The sequence below is a fragment of the Nymphalis io genome, chromosome 28 (genome assembly GCF_905147045.1).
Source record: "Nymphalis io chromosome 28, ilAglIoxx1.1, whole genome shotgun sequence".
In the NCBI taxonomy this organism is placed as follows: Eukaryota; Metazoa; Arthropoda; class Insecta; order Lepidoptera; family Nymphalidae; genus Nymphalis; species Nymphalis io.
In genome coordinates this window covers 1,707,829-1,730,477 of record NC_065915.1, presented here as the reverse complement: position 1 = coordinate 1,730,477, position 22,649 = coordinate 1,707,829, and the positions used below count along the sequence as shown (strand labels likewise).

Sequence of the window (22,649 nt, the reverse complement as noted above, 5' to 3'; positions counted from 1 at the left end):
TGCGAAACTTTGTCGAAAGCCTTGGTTAAATCGGTATAAATTGCGTCAACTTGCTTGTGGTTATCAATAGCTGGCACAATGAATTCACTGTACGAAACAAGATTTGATGTTGTAGATCGACCCTTTATAAAGCCATGCTGGTTATTATTATTCATTTGCTTTACATGACATTCTAGATATGGGTAAACTATTGCTTCAAATACTTTGGCAAAAGTGGAAAGTATGGAAATCGGTCTATAATTCTCAATGCACTCACTACCCTTGGACTTATATACTGGTACGATCCTAGCTATTTTCCACTTATCGGGAAAAACACCTGAGCGAAGTGATTCGTTGTATAATAAATATAAAGGGAAACTTAGTACCCATGCACATTTAGAAATAAATATAGGAGGGATATTATCATAACCTGTCCCTTTAGTTGTATCAAGTCTTTTTAAGTATTGATAAATCTGTCTTCGCGATATTACAAAATTAGTGAACGCTCCAAAGTCATGTTTACATTGATTACTATAAGATGGTAATGTATATGAACTTTGAGATTGTGTGTAAACAGAAGCAAAATACAAGGCAAATTCGTTACAAATTTCTGATCCCGATTTCATTACTTTTTGTTTGTAAGTCATTATGCCTGGGAGTGCGGTACTATTATCTTGTTTGCCCTTAAGGTATGACCAAAAATATTTAGGATTTCTACTAATATTTTCTTCAATAATCTTAATGTAATTATTGTAGCAAATTTTCGATAAATCTGCACAACGTTTGCTCAAAAGACGTAATGAAATTTCATCAAGTGGGTTTTTATATATTTTGTATTTATTTAAAAAAACTTGTTTCTCTTTATATAAATTTATCATTTCCTTAGTGAACCATGGAGGATATTGTTTACCTTTTTGTTTCTTTTTTGGTACATATTTTTCGATCAATTTGTTCAAAATTTTATAAAATTTATCGATCATTAGGTTTATTGACTTACAATTACAAAATTCGCTTAACCAATTGATATTATTTAATTCTGAAATTATACTTACGTAGTCAGCTTTAAAATAGTTCTTCTTATCACCAATAACATTACTTTTTAAAGAAGTTCTTGATGAATAAGAAACTAATATATCTAAGGGAGGATGGTGGTGATCTGGAGGCACTATTGGCAAAATAGACTTACTAATTTTTATGTTATTATGATTACTGAATATTAAGTCTAATATTTTATTATTGTTATTACTAATGTTATTATGTTGAACTAAATTATTGAGAGATGCAAAATCAACTAGCAAATTTCCTAAGGAACTATTAGAAATAACATTATCATCAGTAGCGAACCAATTGATATTACTTAAATTAAAATCACCCACGAGCATAACATTTTGTCTATTCTCTGCAATTCTACTATTAAAATTATTGATAAAATTAGATAGCATATTACGGCTGACGGGAGGAGGCAAATAAACTGCACATAATGCAATTGAGTTACACTCATCGTGACAATTTTCTCGTTCAATATTTATCCAAAGATCTTCACACTGGCTTTCACAAAAACTGAGTCGCATTGATTTCAGTTTATTTGAGACCGCCACTAAAACTCCACCACCATCTTTTTTACAATGTAAAAGTAAACTATCACGATCTCTTCTGTATACTGTATAACGGTTGTCGAATACTTCATGGTTCTCTATTTTATTATTAAGCCACGTTTCTGTTAATATAATAACATCATAATTTGTACACGATAAATTGCAGATGAAGTCATGAGTTTTAGTACGGAGACCTCGGACGTTCTGGTAGTATATATTAAGACCGTTGAATTTTATAACATGAAACACTAAAATGATCTATGAGTTTAGAGAGCAAAGCAATTTACTGGATATTATTCAAAACAGTATGATTTTTTACATAAATACATTCTGAATGTTCTGTCTTTCTCATAAATACCTTGCCCTGTCTAACCCACACAAATCTGTATTTTTTTTCTTTAGATTTTATTCGAGCTGCTGCATGTAAAGACTTAATAGCCGGTGACAAGTGTTCCATAACATATATTGGCTGCTTATCTGCTGCAATACCTATGTGACTTGTGTTAAGTTTATCGTCAGGATGCGATTTATTGTAATTGATGACACATGCTAGCATCGTGTCTCTCATTCGTGGTGTGGATAGCTTTACAATCACAGATCTGGGTCTTTTGTCGCTGTTGTTCAATTTTGCAACTCTAGTACAGTGATGTATATCAGACTCCTTTAGATCACATGATATTGCTTTACTCAGTTGCATTACTGCACTAATTAAATTTTCATTTTTATGCTCAGGAATCATTTGTATTTCAATGTTATTTGATCGATTATACTGCTCCATAGTATGTATTCGTTGTTGCAAATCAGATGTTACATTTTTTAGTGCATTTTTCTCTCTTTCCATTTCCGCAATTTTATCGTCGTAACTTGCAATTATTTTTTTAGTAGATTCGTATTCTTCGCTCAAAAAAGTCATCGAGTTTTCAATAGTAGATATTTGCTCTTTTATAGGTTTAAGATTTTCTTGAATCATTTTGTTTAACATGTTAGTGATATCATCCAATAGTAAATTTTTAAAGGCCTGAAACTCATTACGAATGATTTGTTCAACGTCTTGTTTAGTAAGTTGTTCTGATGCAGGCGACCACTTTTCAGACTGTTTGCTTTTTTGCCGATTTGTCACATTGTAAGATTCTGGAGAAGTATTATTTCTTATTGTTATTATTTTTTTCTGTGGAATCATTCTTACTTAGTAACGACTATAACAGCAACTTCTTAACAGAAAAATAAATAAATTGAAATAGGTCACCAACAACTTGGGTTTGAACCCGTATCGCTCGTGCGTGGAAGTATGGTTCACACCGTTGGGCCAACGATATGGTTATCGTTCAAGTAAAAATTGCAGTAGATATTTGCTCTTTTATAGGTTTAAGATTTTCTTGAATCATTTTGTTTAACATGTTAGTGATATCATCCAATAGTAAATTTTTAAAGGCCTGAAACTCATTACGAATGATTTGTTCAACGTCTTGTTTAGTAAGTTGTTCTGATGCAGGCGACCACTTTTCAGACTGTTTGCTTTTTTGCCGATTTGTCACATTGTAAGATTCTGGAGAAGTATTATTTCTTATTGTTATTATTTTTTTCTGTGGAATCATTCTTACTTAGTAACGACTATAACAGCAACTTCTTAACAGAAAAATAAATAAATTGAAATAGGTCACCAACAACTTGGGTTTGAACCCGTATCGCTCGTGCGTGGAAGTATGGTTCACACCGTTGGGCCAACGATATGGTTATCGTTCAAGTAAAAATTGCGAACTGTATGTACAATATTATAATCTGCGCCTGGAGATTTTATTAAACACCCGCTACAAAAAAAGTTATTCTCTTTGTATCTACTCACTTCACTGTATATTTTTTAAAGTATTTCTTTGTTTTAAAATAAATTACTAGAACTTTAGGTGTTTCTTAAAATCGTTTTATAAAGCATTTATTTTTATTAATACACTACTTTCTTAACTTATTTTGCTCGTAAAATAAGTCACTGCCCTCAGTAAAAGTACCTATATTATATAATTATCGTTTCACCCTTTTGCGTATTAAACTTATTCAAACAATAATGTTTTTATATAGATCACACACTGTCTTTGTTATTTACACATATCTACGTTTTATGATTTCAAAACACAGTCCTTATATTTTTAAAACAATTTTTTTTTACGGAGCTATATAGTTCCGTGCGCTTACGTCGATGAAGGACGTCGTCTTACGTCGTCTTAGGACAATATAATTTTAAGCCAAAGATTGCGGATACAAAACGCAAGTTCCACTGATTTTAGTGGTGAAGGAAAACGTCGTAGGGAAATCTGTATGAGTCGGATGAAATTCTACCAAAATCCATATTGTATTAGAGCAGCGTGGTTGAGTAACCTGCAATCTTCTTTTTAAAGAGAAAGGAGCTCTTTGTCATTGTAATGAAAATACAAGTAATTTATTTCATATTATAATCAACGTCAATCTGATCAAGGCGTTTTTATTTGCTTAAAACAAATCGCAAGCAATCGAGCGTTAAATTAACAAAACGAAATACTTCAATTAAATAAAATCGTAATTTGTTTTGTATGCCATTAAACTATAGATAAGTATATTCTAGAACTCCAAGTCAAACTATATTAATATATTTTTTTTATTATTGTGTCCAGCATGGCTATTCTGTAAGAGCAAGCTTACCGCAGAAAATACAATAACTTTTTTATTAGCCCGACCTGGGTTTCGAACTCGATACTAGTAGTTAATTCCTACATGACATCCAGAATTAGATACAGAGTAATAACTTATAACAAACACTATTTTAATAACTCATTGCATCCTCAGCAGCAGTTCTAATATAGACTGCCTAATTTTACCTCATAACTCGTCCTAAAATCGAATTAATAAATATTAAGAAGGTGGACGTTGTAGCAGTAAAATAAAACTTCTTATTGTAGAACAGTAGAAACGGTGGAACATCCTGGAATGAAGACGTGTTTCAAGAAGTCAGCAAGTTGAGTTGTTTTCGTTGAAGAAATGAAACCAATTGAAGCGAAGATAATTATATGAAGATAATAAATATAAAAACAGCTCTTTTAAGAGCTTGACATTACGTCATACTACGTCATTGCAAGCTTCTTCTTATTTCAAATAAACAGTTCTTTTCAGAGCTATTCGTTGTTTCAAACGAGGACGTCATATAATGCGGCATGCGTGGCGTGTGTATTCTTGTCGCTATGCGTTCTGCTACAAGTATATAAAGACGAAAGCTTGGGTGTGTTGATTATCACGTTCCCGATAATAGAAAGTTTTTCTCAAAATAACATAAGTATATTAGTACTTACGAATACATCACGTTAAAAAAAATCTTCATAATCATAATTATGTAGGAACTAAAACAGCAGATTATTCCGTAACAGCTCACTTCGTATACACTCGTAAAATGTTGAAAACCGATACGCTGTTACGCTATTTTGATACGTGTGTACTTTAAATGTAATAATTGTAATGGTCAAAGTCGCATTTCACTTTTTGACATTTCACGACCTTTTTCTGCGGTCAATTTCGAGTTTGTTCGTAAAGAGTGGTTCTATTGAACTATTAATAGAAATTCATAAATAAAATAAAGTCACTATCACACGAACAAAATCAATATTATAATAGTAATGCGATCAAAGTACTGTTAAGTGTTTACAAAAACATAATTCAAAACAATAACTTGTTTTTAAATAAACATCAAACATTTTCAAACAATAAATCAATTGAATTCAACGATAAACTTTATTGCTTTTTATATAAAATAATTGTTTTACAGTCAAATGTTGTTTGTGATTACTATTTACTGTTTTTATTTACATTGAGCCGAGATAGCACAGTGGTAAGAACGCGTGAATTTTAACCGATGATCGTGGGTTCGAACCCGGGCCAGCACCACTGAATTTTACGATAGATTACGGATTTACATTGATGACGTAAATAAGTGTGTACTTACAAATCAAAATGATAAATAATGATGATGACGTCCTCCTGACCGATTTCAATTTGATTAATTATCAAGACAGACTAGCCAACTGCCCAGGACAAATTATAGTGCACAAGTGAGTGCGCAAACACAGGTGCACTCTCTATTCATTCTCATAATACAATAGGATGGCAGTTCCGGTGCAGGCGTAACGCCTTTACGAACTTTCCGAAACAAAGGATATTCTATTTTCAAGCAGCTTCTTAACAGATCCGTATAACTTTCATTGACCCGAGTATTGACAAGACTTTCAAAATATGCAGCCTCGTTACTAACCACTGAACATCGAGACATGAAGGTTTTCAAACAAAGTAGCTATGTATAAATTCTTATGTAGATAAACAATAAATGCCTGCCGTATCTATCTCTGTTGTTTGCTTAATATTTTCCGAACGTGATTTAAATAATATAATATATAACTGACTCTGTCATGCTGTTGTTACAATATTTATCTATATTTATTGATACAATATACTTAACCCAAATCACACAAGTACTCTAAAATTTATTATTAGTTTCCTACTTATTTTATACATATACTTATATTAAAATTAATTAAAAAAATAATAGGTCTTCTTCCTACTTAATCTACACAAATTCTAAGTTGAATATGAATTATTGCAATTAAAGGATTCTTATAAGATATATATTCGGAGGCGGTTGGCGTGTTTGGTAGATACTTGCCTTTCACGCCGAAGGTTGTGGTTTCGATTCCCACCCAGGACAGACATTTGTGTGCACGAACGTCTATTTGTCCTGAGTCCGGGTGTGTTATATCTGTATATAAGTATGTATTTACAAAAGAAATGTAGTATATCAGTTGTCTGGTTGCCATAGTACGAGCTCTGCTTAGTTTGGGATTAGACGGCCGTTTGTGAATAATGTCCCAGGATTTATTATTATTATATTTAAGTTTTCACAATGAGACTTGAACTAAATACTTTATTTTATTGACTGGTGCTCCTTATAATTCCCCCTACTATGGTAATGTACCGACATTAACATTATATATCGATGGCGTGACTTGATCATGATGTCCTCGTGACCGATTTGGGAACGGCAGCCATTTCAACGCGGCCTAGCCGGCGCAGGAGATTTTACTGTGCATATTTGCGCAAACACAGCAACACTATTTTGTCTTTGTTAGAAATGTGCCAAACTATAAAAAGTACTAAAAATTGTCTATGATCTCATCTCGATATCTTTCATCAGACAGTCCGCCTCATGTTCGCGTGTGAACGAGGTCTTTGTCAGATAGCCCGGTGACAATTTATATGTCAATAGTATATCGGTGTATTAGCAAAGAATGAGGTTCTGAACCGATTGGACACGAACGGAAAGAGACAGCACACGATTTAACAACGTTTTTTCTGAGATAGCGTAACCAAAACAAATAATTTACCGAACTCCGATAATTTCTTAACACAAAATTCAGCATGTTTCGAAATATGAATATTTATAATGTTGAAATTAACGAAAAGCATGTATGTAAATGTCGTAAAATGTCTGTAAATGTCGCAGGGCAGGTTGGAATACACATCCAAACATGGTTTCCATAGTTCCAACATTAATTAAGCAAATACAAAAATGGTGTGACTGCCAAGGACGAGAACTTATGTGTAAACATGTGAGCTTATGTACTACTCACTCATCAGATATTCTACCACCAAACAGCAATACAATATGTAATTGTTGTGTTTCAGTTTAAGCGTCAGTGAGCCAGTAATTGCAGGCACAAGGGACATAACATCTTAGTTCTTGAGGTTGGTGGCGCATTGACAATGTAAGGAATGGTTCATATTTCTTATAGCGCCAATGTCTATGGACGGTGATTACCACTTATCATCAGGTGGCCCGTATGCGTGTCCGCCTATTTCATAAAAATAAAAAAACTCTCAACACTTACCGAACTACGTTTCCGCACATCTTCAGACGCCATGTTGAATTGTTTGTGATTTAATATTTTAATTTCTTAATTAATTATCTTTAAACGTTTTTTGCTAACCGTTAACTAGTTAATTCTATCCGATCCGTTGTCATTTTTTAATGTTATCTGTAAAAGAAAGAAATATAAAACATAGATAATATAAAGAATAGAAAAATATTTAAAAATAGAATATTGTTTATTCATTGTCATTTTCTTTAAAAGAAAAGGACTGAATAATTCATGGTAATAGTGAAAATAATGTCATCCAGACCGATTTCGGCCACGGCGGCCAATCTCCAGACAAAAAACACAATAACTTTTTATTGGCCCGATCTGGGAATTGAACCCAGGACCTCCGCGTCTGCGGCCTTATATTAAGCTACTAGACCAACGAGGCGGTCTAAATAGTGAAAATATCTGTAGTATAATAAAAAAAGTATTTTACTGTTCAGGATACATTAATTTTCGTCGATAAATTATATGAATTATCATTAAATGGGTGCAAGTATTTATATTATTTATATTATTATTTATATTTATATATATATTATTTATATTTATTTAGACGAGCCGGTTGGCGTGGTTGGTAGATACTTGCCTTTTCACGCCGAAGGTTGTGGATTCGATTCCCACCCAGGACAGACATTTGTGTGCATAAACATGTCTGTTCGCCTGAGTCTGGGTGTAATTTTCTATATAATTATGTATTTACAAAAGAAATATAAATATACAAAAGAAGTATATGTAGTATATCAGTGGTCTGGTTCCCATAGCACAAGCTTTGTACAAGCTTAATTTGGGATCAGATGGCCGTGTGTGAAAAATGTCCTTGGATATTAGGATATTATTATTTAAGTGGAATAGTTATAGATAAATAAAGTTATATTAATTAAACTGTTTGTGGCGCATGTTACATCTCTATTGTCAATTTAATTTTCGACCATTAATAATTAAGTGTAATGCGTCTACTATCTAATAAACCATTATTATTATTATTAAACAACTTTATTGCACACTCACAAGGAAAAAAGAAAAGACAAACACAAGTAAAGAAAAAAGAAAAAGAAAAACAAAAGTTCAAGAGAAGCCATGCTCTATAAATAAAATTGTGGACCTCAACATGATGCGTGCAAGGGCTTATCACTCAAGTAGTGATCTCTTCCAGACTACCCTGCGTTAAGATGCTTGCAGGACCTAACGGGCGAGTGCATTGTACATACATATATATAAATGTAAACAATACATACACAAAAATACATATATACATTTATAAACCATACAACATATATGAATACAAATCAACCATTTTAGCAAATATATATATATATTTATATATAATGAAAGAATGCCTGCTGACTGACATGTTAACACACAGCCCAAACTACGGGCACCATAGAAATATGTGTTCCTTTAACACAGTATGTCAGAACTAAAGGTTTAAAAAAAAACTTTATGTGATAAAAGGGGTCGAAAGCTTGTATGAAAATTGTTATTTAGCAATTCTGTATTATCACGTGAGCGTAGCCGAGGTTAAAGCCTTGGTATATATGTAGAATAATATTTAATTGTTATTTAGCAGTCCTGTATTATATATAGCGTAGCCGTGGTTAAAGACTTTATATATATATGTAGAATAAAAGATATATTTTTTCTAATATTTCATTGCGATTAGTTCAATGGTTTAGTATTTATGAGATAACAAGCGAACAGAATTACTTTCGCATTTATAGTATTAGTTTAATGGCAAAAAATGCAATCAAGTTAATCTTACTTAATTTAAAAACATATGCTTCAAATATTAATAATGATTGGCAAACATTATTGTTACTTTATACTTTACTAGCTAATGAAGGGTTTAGGCGTGAAAGCGTAACAAATAAACAAACTCACTGTCTCATTTATAAAGTTATAGTTAAGATACCTATGTTCATATTGTATTGATTATAAAAAAGCTAAGCTGTCATTTCAATATTTAAAAAAATAAATAAAAAAAACAATGAACAAATTTTATACACGAAAGTCACCCACTCCTTAATCTATATTTAATTAAAATTAATGATTTACGACCTTTGCGAATGAACTTTGCTTAGCGAGAGATGAATTACAGAATGCCGCGTCTTATTCTCTCGAATGTCAAATCAATAATGACAGAAAGAGAGAAATCAGTGTTTAACAAAAAAGGAACATGTATAAAAATGTCGTTAAAATACTTCGTTGTACTTTAATTGAAATATCAATAACATAGATTGTATTTGAATACAAAATATGCAAGTACGTTATGTTTCAAATCAATGTGAAGTTTAGGTATATTAATAATAATATCCTGACACATTATTCACACACGGTCATCTGATCCCAAATTAAGCAGAGCTCGTACTGTGGAAACCAGACAACTGATATACTACATATACTACTTTTCTTTTGTAAATACATACTTATATAGATAATTACACCCAGACTCTGGACAAACAGACATGTTCATGCACACAAATGTCTGTCCTGAGTGGGAATCGAACCCAAAATCTTCGGTGTGAAAGGCAAGTATCTACCAACCATGCCAAGCGGCTCGTCACTCGTCGTCACGAGTTTCATTGACATGAAAGGTATTGAAGCTGACCCTCGTTCTTAATTGTTTATTCTTACGTGACATCGACTTGCTAAAAATTTGACCGTGTCATTGATCTATTGGCTACGGTTTTTCTGTAAAAATTGTTCAATGGCTATTCGAGTCTGGATTTTGCTTTTAATCTCGGAAAGCCTTTGGTCCTGAGTTGGTCATTTCCTATAAAGAATGCTCTATAAAGAATGCTCATATGTAATGCGCAATCGGCTCACTTGTATCTCTTGAAATTACCATCGTCATCAATCATTTGAAATAACTTACTGGTTACAGGTGGTAGGGCTTTGTGCAAGCTCGTCTGGGTAGTTCCCACCGACTCATAAAATATTTTACCGCAAACCAGCAGTACTTGGTATTGGCATTGGCGATGAAAGCGATGGTTAACATTTCTTAAAATGTCATTGCCTATGGCTTTGGTGACCACTTACCATCAGATGGCAATAAATAATCCAGGATGTCATGACTGCATTTTCTTATTTCGATGACAATTTACAATCGTGTCCAAAACAAAACACGTCTATCAGGCAATATAAATATAATAATGATTAAATCATTTGAAAGATAATGAATTATCTAAGACTAAATTCCTAATAATAATACTCGGTGATAAGTGCAAGCCTATGTGGATAGGCACCACCCACTCATCAGATATTCTACCTATGCTAAACAGCAACTTGTATTGCTGTGTTCCAGTTTGAAGACTGAGTGGGCTTGTTACTACAGGCACAAGAGACATAACACCTTAGTTCCCATAATTATAATTCACCTTATGCTCGGTGATGGAAAACGTCGAGGATATCTTCATGTACTTGATAAGAATTCTGCCACAATTTTTTTCTCGTTGATGGTAATTGGTCACCAACGCCCATAGACATTGGCGTTGTTAGAAATGTTAACCATCGCTTACATCGCCAATGCGCCACCAACCTTGGGAATTAACATGTTATGTCCCTTGTGCCTGTAATTACACTGGCTCACTCACCCTTCAAACCGGAACACAACAATACCAAGTACCGCTGTTTTGCGGTAGAATATCTGATGAGTGGGTGGTACTTACCCAGACGAGCTTGCACAAAGCCCGACTACCAGAAACATATCCACCAACACAAACGTAACCCACATTGATATGAGCTCTATAACTTCTCCTCAAAAACACAGGATGCCTTACCGCATGTTGTTTCATTGTTGCCATTATTGCAACATTTTTTAGTGTTTCTATAAACAAATAAATAAATAAAATTGAGCAAATTTATTACTAATAAATAATTTTATCGATATTCCAAAATCCATTATTATTATTATACACAATTATCACAATCATAATAAACTATATAAAAATTTTTGCATATTAATTTCGTCAGCGCGATTATAAATGTTATCATAATTTACTAATTATTACTATTGTAGATTGGGAACGAATATAATATTAAGCCGTTGATAAGCCGTTTCATTTGATAATGTGTTTCATCCGCGTTGCAAAAGCACGTGGCTTTATCGTAATCTTTATTTAGGAATTATTTCTTGTAACTACGTATGTTTATGAGTATCAGATACGACTGATTAAATGGTAAAATTTTTAAGACATTAAATGAACATGCGAAGTTTGATAGAATTGATGAGCGATGGGAATAAAAATTACTCGAATCTCTGTTCTGGAAGTGATTGAAAGATCATTCGGAGTAGAGAAGTTAGACCAGACTAGGACGACTGATGAGGTGGCGAGACAGCTGGAAACAACTGGATACAGAGGTTAGGGTGCAGTTGTATTTAAGCACTATTGAATTTTCATTAGTTTTGTATGTCACGTACTCGACGGTGAAGGACATACGGAAAAATTGCATGTTTTTCAACTATTTCGGCCACGGCGACCAATCTCAAGAGAGATTAGCCAACAGCGCATTACATGTTTTAGTTGTGCACTGTGTGTGCAAACAGAGGTGCACTCTCTATTCCCTCATTCATGGTATATAATTTGGCAACCCAACACGACCGGAAACAATTCAGTAGCAGGACGGCATTACGTGCACACCGAGGCACGGAAGTGAACACATTAACATTTTCCAGTCTCCGTGCTAATAGTGATAATAAACCCTTATTTCGCCTTGGTGGAAGGGTTTTGTGCAAGCCCATCTGGGTAGACCACCCACTAATCTCATGTTCTATCGCCAAAGTAGTATTGTTATGTTCTAGATGGAACGTTGAGTGATCCAGTCTAACTGCAGGCACAAGTTAAAAAACATTTTAGTACCCAAGATTGGTAGCGTGCCAATGTAAAGGATGGTTAATATTTCTTAAAATGCAAATATCTATGTGTGGTAGTAACCAATCACCATCAGGTGATCCACTTATAAGCCTCGATTTAAAAAAAGGCGTGAAAGTGTAGCAAACAAATAAACTTTCACAATTATAATTATAATTACGATATTGTTTTAAGACGAACATATTTTTTTTATCTCGTAAATTCAAACACCGAAACACACTGCTCGTTCAAGGTCCTCAGAATGCAGTCACGAGTCAACTACGGAGAATTTAACCTTAAAATACAAATGTATCAAGAACGAAATAAATAGTTATCTATTAAAGTCTATGCGCACTATGATATTTTGACTTTCTATAGTATTCTGTTAGATCGGACTGAAAACTCAATGCAGAACACACAATAATGTCTATTATAATATACCAGCATATAAATTAAATTTAGTTAATAATAATATCCTGGGACATTCAAACACGGCCATCCGATCCTAAACTAAGCAGAGCTTGTACTATGGAAACTAGACAACTGATATACTACATATACTACTTTTCTTTTGTAAATACACACTTATATGGATAATTACATCCAGACTCAGACAAACAGACATGTTCATGCACACAAATGTCTGTCTTGGGTGGGAATCGAACCCACAACCTTCGGCGTGAAAGGCCAACCACGCCAACCGGCCCGTAATTACATTAGTTGTACTTAATCTGGTATAATAATGGTGGTCTATTAAAAATATTAAACACAAAACACAGTTACCACTTAACAAAAAAATATTGCGTCATACTTTTTTATAAATTATAACAAAATGAATTAAATATGGGAAAATAAAATAACATAAATGATTTTTTTTATAGAATAGGAAGGCGGACGAGCATATGGGCCACCTGATGGTAAGTGGTCACCAACGCCCTTAGACATTGGCATTGTAAGAAATATTAACTATACATATACATATCTAAGTTAATATCTAAGTTAATATATACATATCTAAGTTAATATTTTATATATATATAAAATATTAACTTAGATCACCAATACGCCACCAACCTTGGGAACTAAGATGTTATGTCCCTTGTGCCTGTAATTACACTGGCTCACTCACCCATTCAAACCGGAACACAACAATACCAAGTACTGCTGTTTTGCAGTAGAATATCTGATGAGTGGGTGGTACCTACCCAGATGAGCTTGCACAAAGCTCTACCACCAGTAAATGTATTACTATTAATATGAAATATTTATCAATCTTCTTAATCATTATTTGCAGGTAGTTTAGATAGATTAGTTATATACACATACAATAAGTCAATGACACGGTAATATTATATATACAGTGTTGTGACTCGGCCTGTCCTTTAAATAAGTACCTACAACAGTCAACAACAGCTGTCAACAGTATTTTAATTTAGTCTTCCTACTTGAGTTTCTTTCTAGTTTTGCGATTATAAATATTATAATTTTTGTTCAAAAAAAAAATTGATTCGTGTGAATGAAATAGTAATGTAATAGAATTTAATAGTAAATTTAACAAAAAATACAAAATTACAATTGGAATATTAATTTAAATTCAAATTAATGTCGCACGCTTGCAGCTTATAAAATCTTCACAAAGTTCGGTCGTCATTGCGGCGCAATCGCCGCTGTAGTGTACCGAGTGTGTACCGAACTTAGGTACGTAGGTTTGACTCGCGTTTCGACCATTTGTATGAAGATAGAGCACTGTATATATATAATAATATGTCCTCCAGACCGATTTCGGCCACGGCCGCTAATCTCATGAGACATTAGCCAACTACGCAGGAGATATTATAGTGCATAAGTGTGTGCGCAAACATAGGTGCACTCTCTATTCCCTGACTCTCATAATCCGATGTGATGGCAATCTGATACGACCGAAAAGAGTTCAGGCATAGGACCAACGGCTTTACGTGTGCCTAATTTGTGATTATAATACATCTCATGCTTGACGGTGAAGGAAAACATCGTGAGGGAATTTGCATGTGTATAACAAATCACTGAAATTCTGCCACATGTCTGCTCACAACCCGCATTGAAGCAGCGAGATAGCAGCACTGAGCGCTTTCTATCGACTGTTTCACGGCGAGTGCTCTGAGGAATTATTTTCTCTAATTTCTGCTTCCCCCTTCCTTCTTAAGTCCACGCGAACTGGTTCTCGATGTCACCGCCTAACTGTGACATCAATTCCATCGCGCACAAAGAAATTTGGCAACTCCTTTCTTTGTCACACTCCCAAAAAATGGAATTCCTTACCAGCTCACGTGTTCCCCTCCTCTTACAACCCGGGTTCCTTCAAACGAGGCGTGAAGAGGCATCTTGCGGGCCGGCAAGGCGGGACGGCTAGTAAAGAACATTCTTCCCGACTGTACTGGCCGTCGTCGCGTTTGGACTATACTACAACTTACCATCAGGTGGAGTAGTCATTTGCCATCCCGGCGCATATAAAAAAAAAAAAAGCGTGATGGCATAAGCTCCAAACGTTCTCCTCCAAAAAGGAGAGGTGGCCTTCGCCCAGCAGTGGGATATTCACAGGCTGTTACTTTACTATATATTACGTCTCGATCGCTTAAATGTAATACACGCGCGTTATTAACGAGTGAAAGCATTACGCCTTATATTGTGAATCATTATCTGTATTGTGTATTCAGCCTGTGCTTGTTTTATATAACATAACAATATATTCTCTTTACATAACAATATACTTTGTGCGTTTGTGTGAGTTCGGCAGAACTAGCGATGTTTTTTTTATAGAATAAGAAGGCGGAAGAGCATATGGGCCACCTGATGGTAAGTGGTCACCAACGCCCATAGACGTTGGCATAGTAAGAAATGTTAACCATCGCTTACATCACCACTGCGCCACCAACCTTGGGAACTAAGATGTTATGTTCCTTGTACCTGTAATTACACTGGCTCACTCACCCTTCAAACCGGAACACAACAATACCATGTACTGCTGTTTTGCGGTAGAATATCTGATGAGTGGGTGGTACCTACCCAGACGAGCGTACACAAAGCTCTACCACCAGTAAATCTATTTTTATATTTGTTATATATGTATTAACGGGGAAGCATTTTATCAGTTAACATGTTTCATCAGTTAACGTGTTTATTGTTTAAAAACACGTGCTTAAAGACATTTTATTCTAATCATGTTGAAAATGATAGAAATGTCTTTTTCATATAGTTAATATTGTCCGAAGTCGTCACTAGAGGGTTATGAGGTCACTGACCTCGAAGTCTTAGGAGTCTAAGAAGCCAAAATATAATGGACTTTGCTGTTAAGTAATTGGCAGTGGCGCGTTAGCAGTGTTTACGATCTCGTGCCTCGGAAAACACGTTCCGTTTTTCATCCAATCGTATTATGATCGGACTTCTGCACTAGTAGCGTCAGATAGCAGGTCATAGTTATTACCTGAAATAATTTTTTGGTAAGGTCTATTTTAGTGGTATTTTTCAGTGGTTGTCAATTCCGGTGGTTAGCGTCATGCTGGTGGTGGCTAAGGACGCCCATCGAGAGGCGCAGTAAACTACGGTGCAACACAATAGACTCTATTACTTTATTTAAATAAATATTATTTAAAGAAATTAATCATATAATAATGCCTCCAACAATATGGATATACCACAGAATGTGGATCTCCCCTTGGGATTTCCCCATAACCAGTCATAAATATTTAATGGAATTTTGAACTTTATTTCGTTAACAATAAGGCTTCAAACTAAATAAATAAGTATCGTGTCTAAAACAAAACTATTATATACTACGCCTCCAGATTGCGTATGGGCGATATAAGTTTTTAATTTGGTTATATAGAGTTTGATCGCATTGCTACCAATCTAACCCATCCATCCACTTGAACGTATAAACAAAATCAGTTGAGCAGTAATATTTATATAAAAGAACGGGTAAATAGGCCGTTTTCAATATTTTTCCTCAATACGTCAAGGCTACACGTTATCATTGTTATCTTATAAGAACAGTATCAATAATGATCTAAAGCTACTTACAAGAATTTTCAATATACCTGTTCTTGTAAATTGTTAACATCTGATAACGAACGCTCATTGGTCAATGGAAGCCGATGACGTAATAAATGACCAATGAGCGTTCAGATTGAAATGGAATTGTTTAAATTTAACGTTGACGTTTCAGAAAAAGAAGACAATTTGTTCAAGTATTTTGTATTCTCATTGCAGTCATCCGCCGCTCAGTTTTTCCTAACAAAAAAAATCTCAAAGCTTATAAATGTCCCATTGCTGGGCTAAGACTAATTTTTGAGGAGAAGATAAGGAGCTTACTCCGCCATTCTACTCCATTACACACGTGGAAGATTGTTATCTGATGTGGGGGAGCCAATTCTACTAATCTATACCGATTACGTTAAGTTCCCGATTCAATTCCAAATCAACTTTGACTATTCTATATTTATTCGGATCGGAACCGAACCGATATGAACTTATACCGTTATGTTAACACCAAACTTAATTGTTAACTATTATGACAATAGTAGACAATTAAATACGCTTACGGCGTTATAAAAATACAATTATTTAATCTGCGATCTGTCAGTAAGGCAAGGCTAAGTTTCTTGTCGATTCTTTTGTACATTATTAAATATTTATTAACTACTAGTGTTTCAAACGCGTGTTAGGGGGAAGGAAGGAGGGGGCTGGTGTATGTCCTTCCCCGGGGCTCAAACTTGCTTCATACCGAATTTCATCAAAATCGGTTCAGCGGCTTAGCGGGAAAGCATAACACTCATACAGAGTTGCTTTCACATTTGTAATATTATTATTGATTAAAACAATACTCCTTGGGAATGAAACTATCGTCTTCTGACTATTTCTTTATTATTATATAAAATGAAAAAAAGTACAAAACAAAAATATCTCTTTATATGTTTCGAAACGGTAGTTTTTGCTTACACTGTTAAATAAGGTAATGTAACATTGAATAGAGGAATGAAAATAATTGTAATTTGTATTTAAATTATTTTCAAGTAAATCTGAAATAAAAAAATATTATTATGATACATAAATATAACTGACGTCCGCGGATAATATATACGATATTAAACACATAGTTACACACACATAAGCATAAATATGTACAAACTTACATCCTATTTACACAAATACATATTTGTAATGGCCAAAGGTTACACCCCAATCGGGAGAAAGGGGTTGCTGATGGCCGTGAGTCAGTGCCAGAATGTCTGTCTGTGTGTCTTAGCTTAAGAAACTGAATAACCTAGTCGATATAACGGCACCGATTTCTTCATTTTAATTGCGAGTGAAATGTCACCGAACTCCAGGCAACTCGGATGGTGGGGGAAGCTGTGGATCAAAGCATCTACAGATATAACGATGGGGCTAGTAGCAGTGGACACCTCATATTGAAACCTCATAACCTAGATCGAGATATTTTTCATGTCACGTGGTTCTCATCAGACGTTTTACAACTTACAACGTCTTTGTGCAAGCCCGTCTATGTATACAATACATATACAAATATGTGTATATGTAATACAAAAATTTATAATAGGTCACATTTATAACATTACAGTGGACAGAATGAAATGTGAAGGAAGTAAAATATATAAACAATCGTGTTATTCACCAACACCCTTGTCCAGTCTATCACCATTATGATACTGTACATGTTATGATAGAACTGGACTTCGTCGCAGTAACCGTTGTGTGCTTATAGCAGAAAATCCTTCATCCAGGAACCTTACTTCACTTCAGAGCAAGCTCTGGTTAAAGGGTTTTAGCTTGATTAAGAGGAGAAGGTTTGGAGTTTATTCCACCACGCTACTCCAATGCGGATCGGTAGAATACACATGTGGCAGAATTCCAGTGAAATCAGACACATGCAGGTTTCCTCACGATGTTTTCCTTCAACGTAAAGCACAAGATGAATTATAGACACGAAAATTCAGTGGTGCTTGCCCGGGTTTGACCCACTGGGCCATCTCGGCTGGTTTTTTTTAATAGGCTAGGCCATTTAAAGATTATTCCAATCATTGGATAAGTTAAAACAAATAAACAACTTTGAATTTTCGGTTTGATTATTGGTTGAGATTTTGAATAATCTATGTTATAATGGATTCGTGAAAAAATGGCGTTTTAAATGTCAGCGAAGATTTTATTGGAGCTCTGAAAATAGAGTTATGCTATAAATAACGATATATTAATCGACAACTGTTTTTAGTGCACAAAATGTTGTAAGCTATATCTATGTTAATTAAATATTCAAACAAAATGCTTGGGATATTAGAAAAAAAATTAGCGTTATTTCTGATACGCACCACTAAGGTCTGGAATACCCCCCGACCTCCGTTTTTCCCACCACCTACAATATGGGTACCTTCAAGTCAAGAGTGAATAGGCATATTCTAGGCAAGCGCGCTCCACCTTAGACTGTATCATCACTTTCCATCATGTGTGATAACAGTCAAATGCTAGCTTATATATTTAAAAAAAAAGTACACTTGTACGAGTGTTCAGTTTCCATTCCTGGAGTGTTTATTGTATAGTATATAATAATATAAGCGATGTATCCAAATTGAATATAATTGAACGATTTATTCATTTTATAGTAAAACAAGCTAACCGCCCCGGATTCGCACGGGTAGATAAGAATAAAAAAATATTACGGGTAGTATTCGCGTAAAATCCGTTCTTAGTTCTTGAGCGTCTACAATGAGGAAGGAGTAACCCAAGTTAATCGGGTGGACAGTTCAGATCTCGTGATGAGTGGTATTTCGCTTATATATCATATATATATGTCCGGGGTTGATGTGAAGACTCGTTATGCGATTGTTCGGCCATGGTGAAGATATTTGACAACTCCTTTCTTTGTCGCACTTCCAAAAAATGGAATTCCTTACCAGCTCACGTGTTCCTCTCCTCTTACAACCCGGGTTCCTTCAAACGAGGACTGAAGAGGCATCTTGCGGGCCAGCAAGGCGAAGGCGGCTAGTGCAGAACATTCTTCCCGACTGTACTGGCCGTCGTCGCGTTTGGACTATACTACCACTTACCAGTAGTAATTTGCCCTCTCGGCAAATATATAAAAAAAAACCAACACTCTTGGCACTTGATATAATGGTCCGTTTAATCGACAACTTACACAGATCGCAAATTAACTTTACAGAATTAATTGGACCGGAAACGCGGTGAGTTCGATGCCACGTAGCATTCTACACGATCGCTCCTTCTGCCTTTTCCTTTTCTATCTTGACCCCCGTTGATCCTCCAGTTCGAATTCTCCAACCATCTTTTTTTCTGTTTTTAACTGTTAGTCCAACTCTCCAAAAACACAATGGCAACAACCCCACCCAAGCAGCTATGAACTGCTTGACGTTTCCGATAGATATCGTCATAGTACTGACGCTGCGACATATAGATTTCAGGAGCAGTCTTCGCTTTGTGAAGTTCTTTCTTTACAAATAAGAAATTCACTAAAATAATGTCACAGCATTTCTCTGATTCTTCATACATGACATCTTTCAATGATTTGCACGCATTGAATCTCTTACTCTTACTTTATTATGGGTAACCCATTCGCCGATTTTGGTGAAACTCAATATGGAAATAGCTTGAATTCTGGATATGGACTAACGCAGAGATAAATAGATTGTGTTTTGATTCATAGTAATAGTTTGTTATTAAGATTTAAATATTTATCAAATTCTTTATCATTATAACGCGATAAAAAGATAAGTTTTAACATTTAAAATATAGATAATAAATAAGGTTTATTACTTGATATAGATTATAGACATAGTCTGTGGTTGGACTTTATTTTTTTAATAATCGTGATAAAGCAACGAATTCAGTCTTTAAATTTCTTTTGTCGCAATATTTAAAAGACAATATATACAATTGGTATATATTGTAATTTGGTACTTCTCGGTACATTCTAGATCGGCTTTTTATTTAACTTAACCTAAAAAATAACTTAAAAAAAATTACGTGTTTAAAAATTGCTTAAAACAACTTTGAATTACGACTTATTGATATTTAGAATCGAATAAGGATGAGTTATTATACTTGTAGTGTCTGTGTACGCTAACTGCATTGATTGGCAGACAGGACAAATGATTTTATAAATATAGATAAATCAATTCCTCTCATTACTTACTAGTTATATCTCACTAGGATTTTTTAACTGCGCATTATTATCTTAAGGAAAAAATATAAGGAAATTTTTATGTTAGTTCAATTCAAAAATGTTTACAATAATTTGAATTGAGATTAAAATCAAATTTAAAATCAAATATTTTATTTTATGCCAAATAACGATTACCAATGAATATGTTTATCGTTATGTCTTTCATTATGTTATTTGTCTCCGACTGACTGCCTCGTTATAGACCTATAAGGCCGGAATAGGCCGCAGATCCCGAAGTCCTGGGCTAAAATCCCAATTCGGGCCAATAAAAAGTTACTCAGTTTTTCGAGAATGTTGGAAGTGTCTACACCCCTGTGCCTCGGAAAGCACGCAAAGCCGTTGATCCTTCGTCTTTCCGGTCGTGTCGGATTTCCGTTTCATCGGATTTTGAGAGTTAGGGAATAGAGATTGCACCTGTTTTGCACATAAACTTGTGTATTGTCATACATAACATGTCCTGCGCAGTTGGCTAATCTCTTTTGAGACTTGCCGCCATGACCGAAATCGGTCTGAAGGACATTATCATTGCATGTTATTTACTATTAAATTGTATTGAATATAAAAAAAAATATTTTCTATAAATTAATCGTAAAATTATTAGTAAAAAATACAAATAGTTTACTAGGATAGACTTTTATTTTTCTTATTGGAATTTATTCCAATGAAAGTTAATATATTTCTGTTCTCTTATTAAAGTAAAGATTGTTACATAATTATAATTTAAATATTTATTAATTGGATAAACGAAATTGCTAAGCATTTTAAAAATTTCTATAGAACCTTTTTTAAGCGAATTTAAAATTGGAATGTAAATATGTTTTTCGCGTGTAACTTCTCTGCGAGTTGGATTCCAGCTGCAAGGTGCTCCGATTCAATGTTAATGGACTTTGTTCAGTTTTATTTAAAGCGTAGAGAGTAATTTCTAAAATATTATTATGTTTTTTAAATATAATTATTAAAAACTATTTATTTATTTTAAATACCTTACCTTACTGAGATATATTTTTATACGTTTTTATCTTAGAAGATAAAACATAATCTCTGTAGCCAGTCCTTGAGCGTCATGCACATAACACAATTATTTCGAAAACGACACGAGACTTTGTAACCAAACGTCCGCACGCGGCGATGTTTCACGCAAAACTATTTTTTAATTCAAAAGTCTTTCCCTAGTTTTGCTAGGGTTGCTAAGCATTGGTTTTGAGCGTTTTAAAAAAATAATAACTTAATTGTTATATCTAAATATATGATAATGTTTGACTATATCTTTCCTTTTAAGTATTTAGGAATAAATAAAGCTTTACTTGCGTTTTTCTGAAAAATCACAAAATTAACACTTGAATACTATATTTAATGTGTATTTTTACATTTTAATCTTATTCGTCATTAGATTCAAAATTATGAATTTTATCATTAGACACTGTTAATCGATAACGCGACAAATACATAAGAAAAGCGTTACTATTTAATGATTTTCCTTACAAGTATTTTATGACTGGCCGGTTGGCGTGGTTAGTAGATACTTGCCTTTCACGCCGAAGGTAGATTCGATACCCATCCAGGACAGACATTTGTGTACATGAATATGACAGTTTGTCCTGAGTCTGGGTGTAATTATCTATACAAGTATGTATTTACAAAAAAAAGTAGTATATGTAGTATACCAGTTGTCTGGTTTCCATCGTACAAGCTCGGCCTAGTTTGGGATCAGATGGCCTGTTAATAATGTCCCAGGATATTATTATTATTTAGTAGAACTTATATTATGATCTTAAATAGATGACCCATTTTATAAACATTGTAAAAAACGCTTGTGTGTTAAAGGCGTGCGTTGTTAAAAATTAATGGATGACGGCTCTTTTTGAAATGTAACGTACGCTACCTGATTTTATCACATTGGAAATTCCAAACAATTACATAATTAGATAAAAATAACCTGCAGTTTCTTCACAGGTTGTTGTAACTTCTTCTTCAAAAAGTCGCCCATAGACATTGGCGATGCAATAAATATTAACCATTCTATACAACGCCAATGCGCCACCAACCTTGGGAACAAAGATGTTATGTCCCT

General features: G+C 34.2%; 1 protein-coding gene across 4 annotated transcripts in view; it reads right to left on the bottom strand.

Moving 5' to 3' along the window:
- The window catches only part of LOC126779073 (solute carrier family 28 member 3-like), a 33,765-nt gene extending 12,052 nt beyond the window's left edge, over positions 1-21,713 (bottom strand). Inside the window, exons 1-2 of one of the 4 annotated variants that reach the window (XM_050502889.1) lie at positions 21,567-21,713; positions 7,472-7,618 (exon numbers count right to left, since the gene is read on the bottom strand). In XM_050502889.1, coding sequence (XP_050358846.1) covers positions 7,472-7,504 — 33 coding nt within the window. In that variant the 5' untranslated portion in view covers positions 7,505-7,618; positions 21,567-21,713. Of the gene's footprint in view, positions 1-4,888; positions 4,940-7,471; positions 7,619-9,559; positions 9,596-21,566 lie in introns of those variants that run through there. The other 3 variants (XM_050502890.1, XM_050502892.1, XM_050502891.1) reach the window with 3 other exon arrangements.
- Positions 21,714-22,649: the final 936 nt, after the last annotated feature.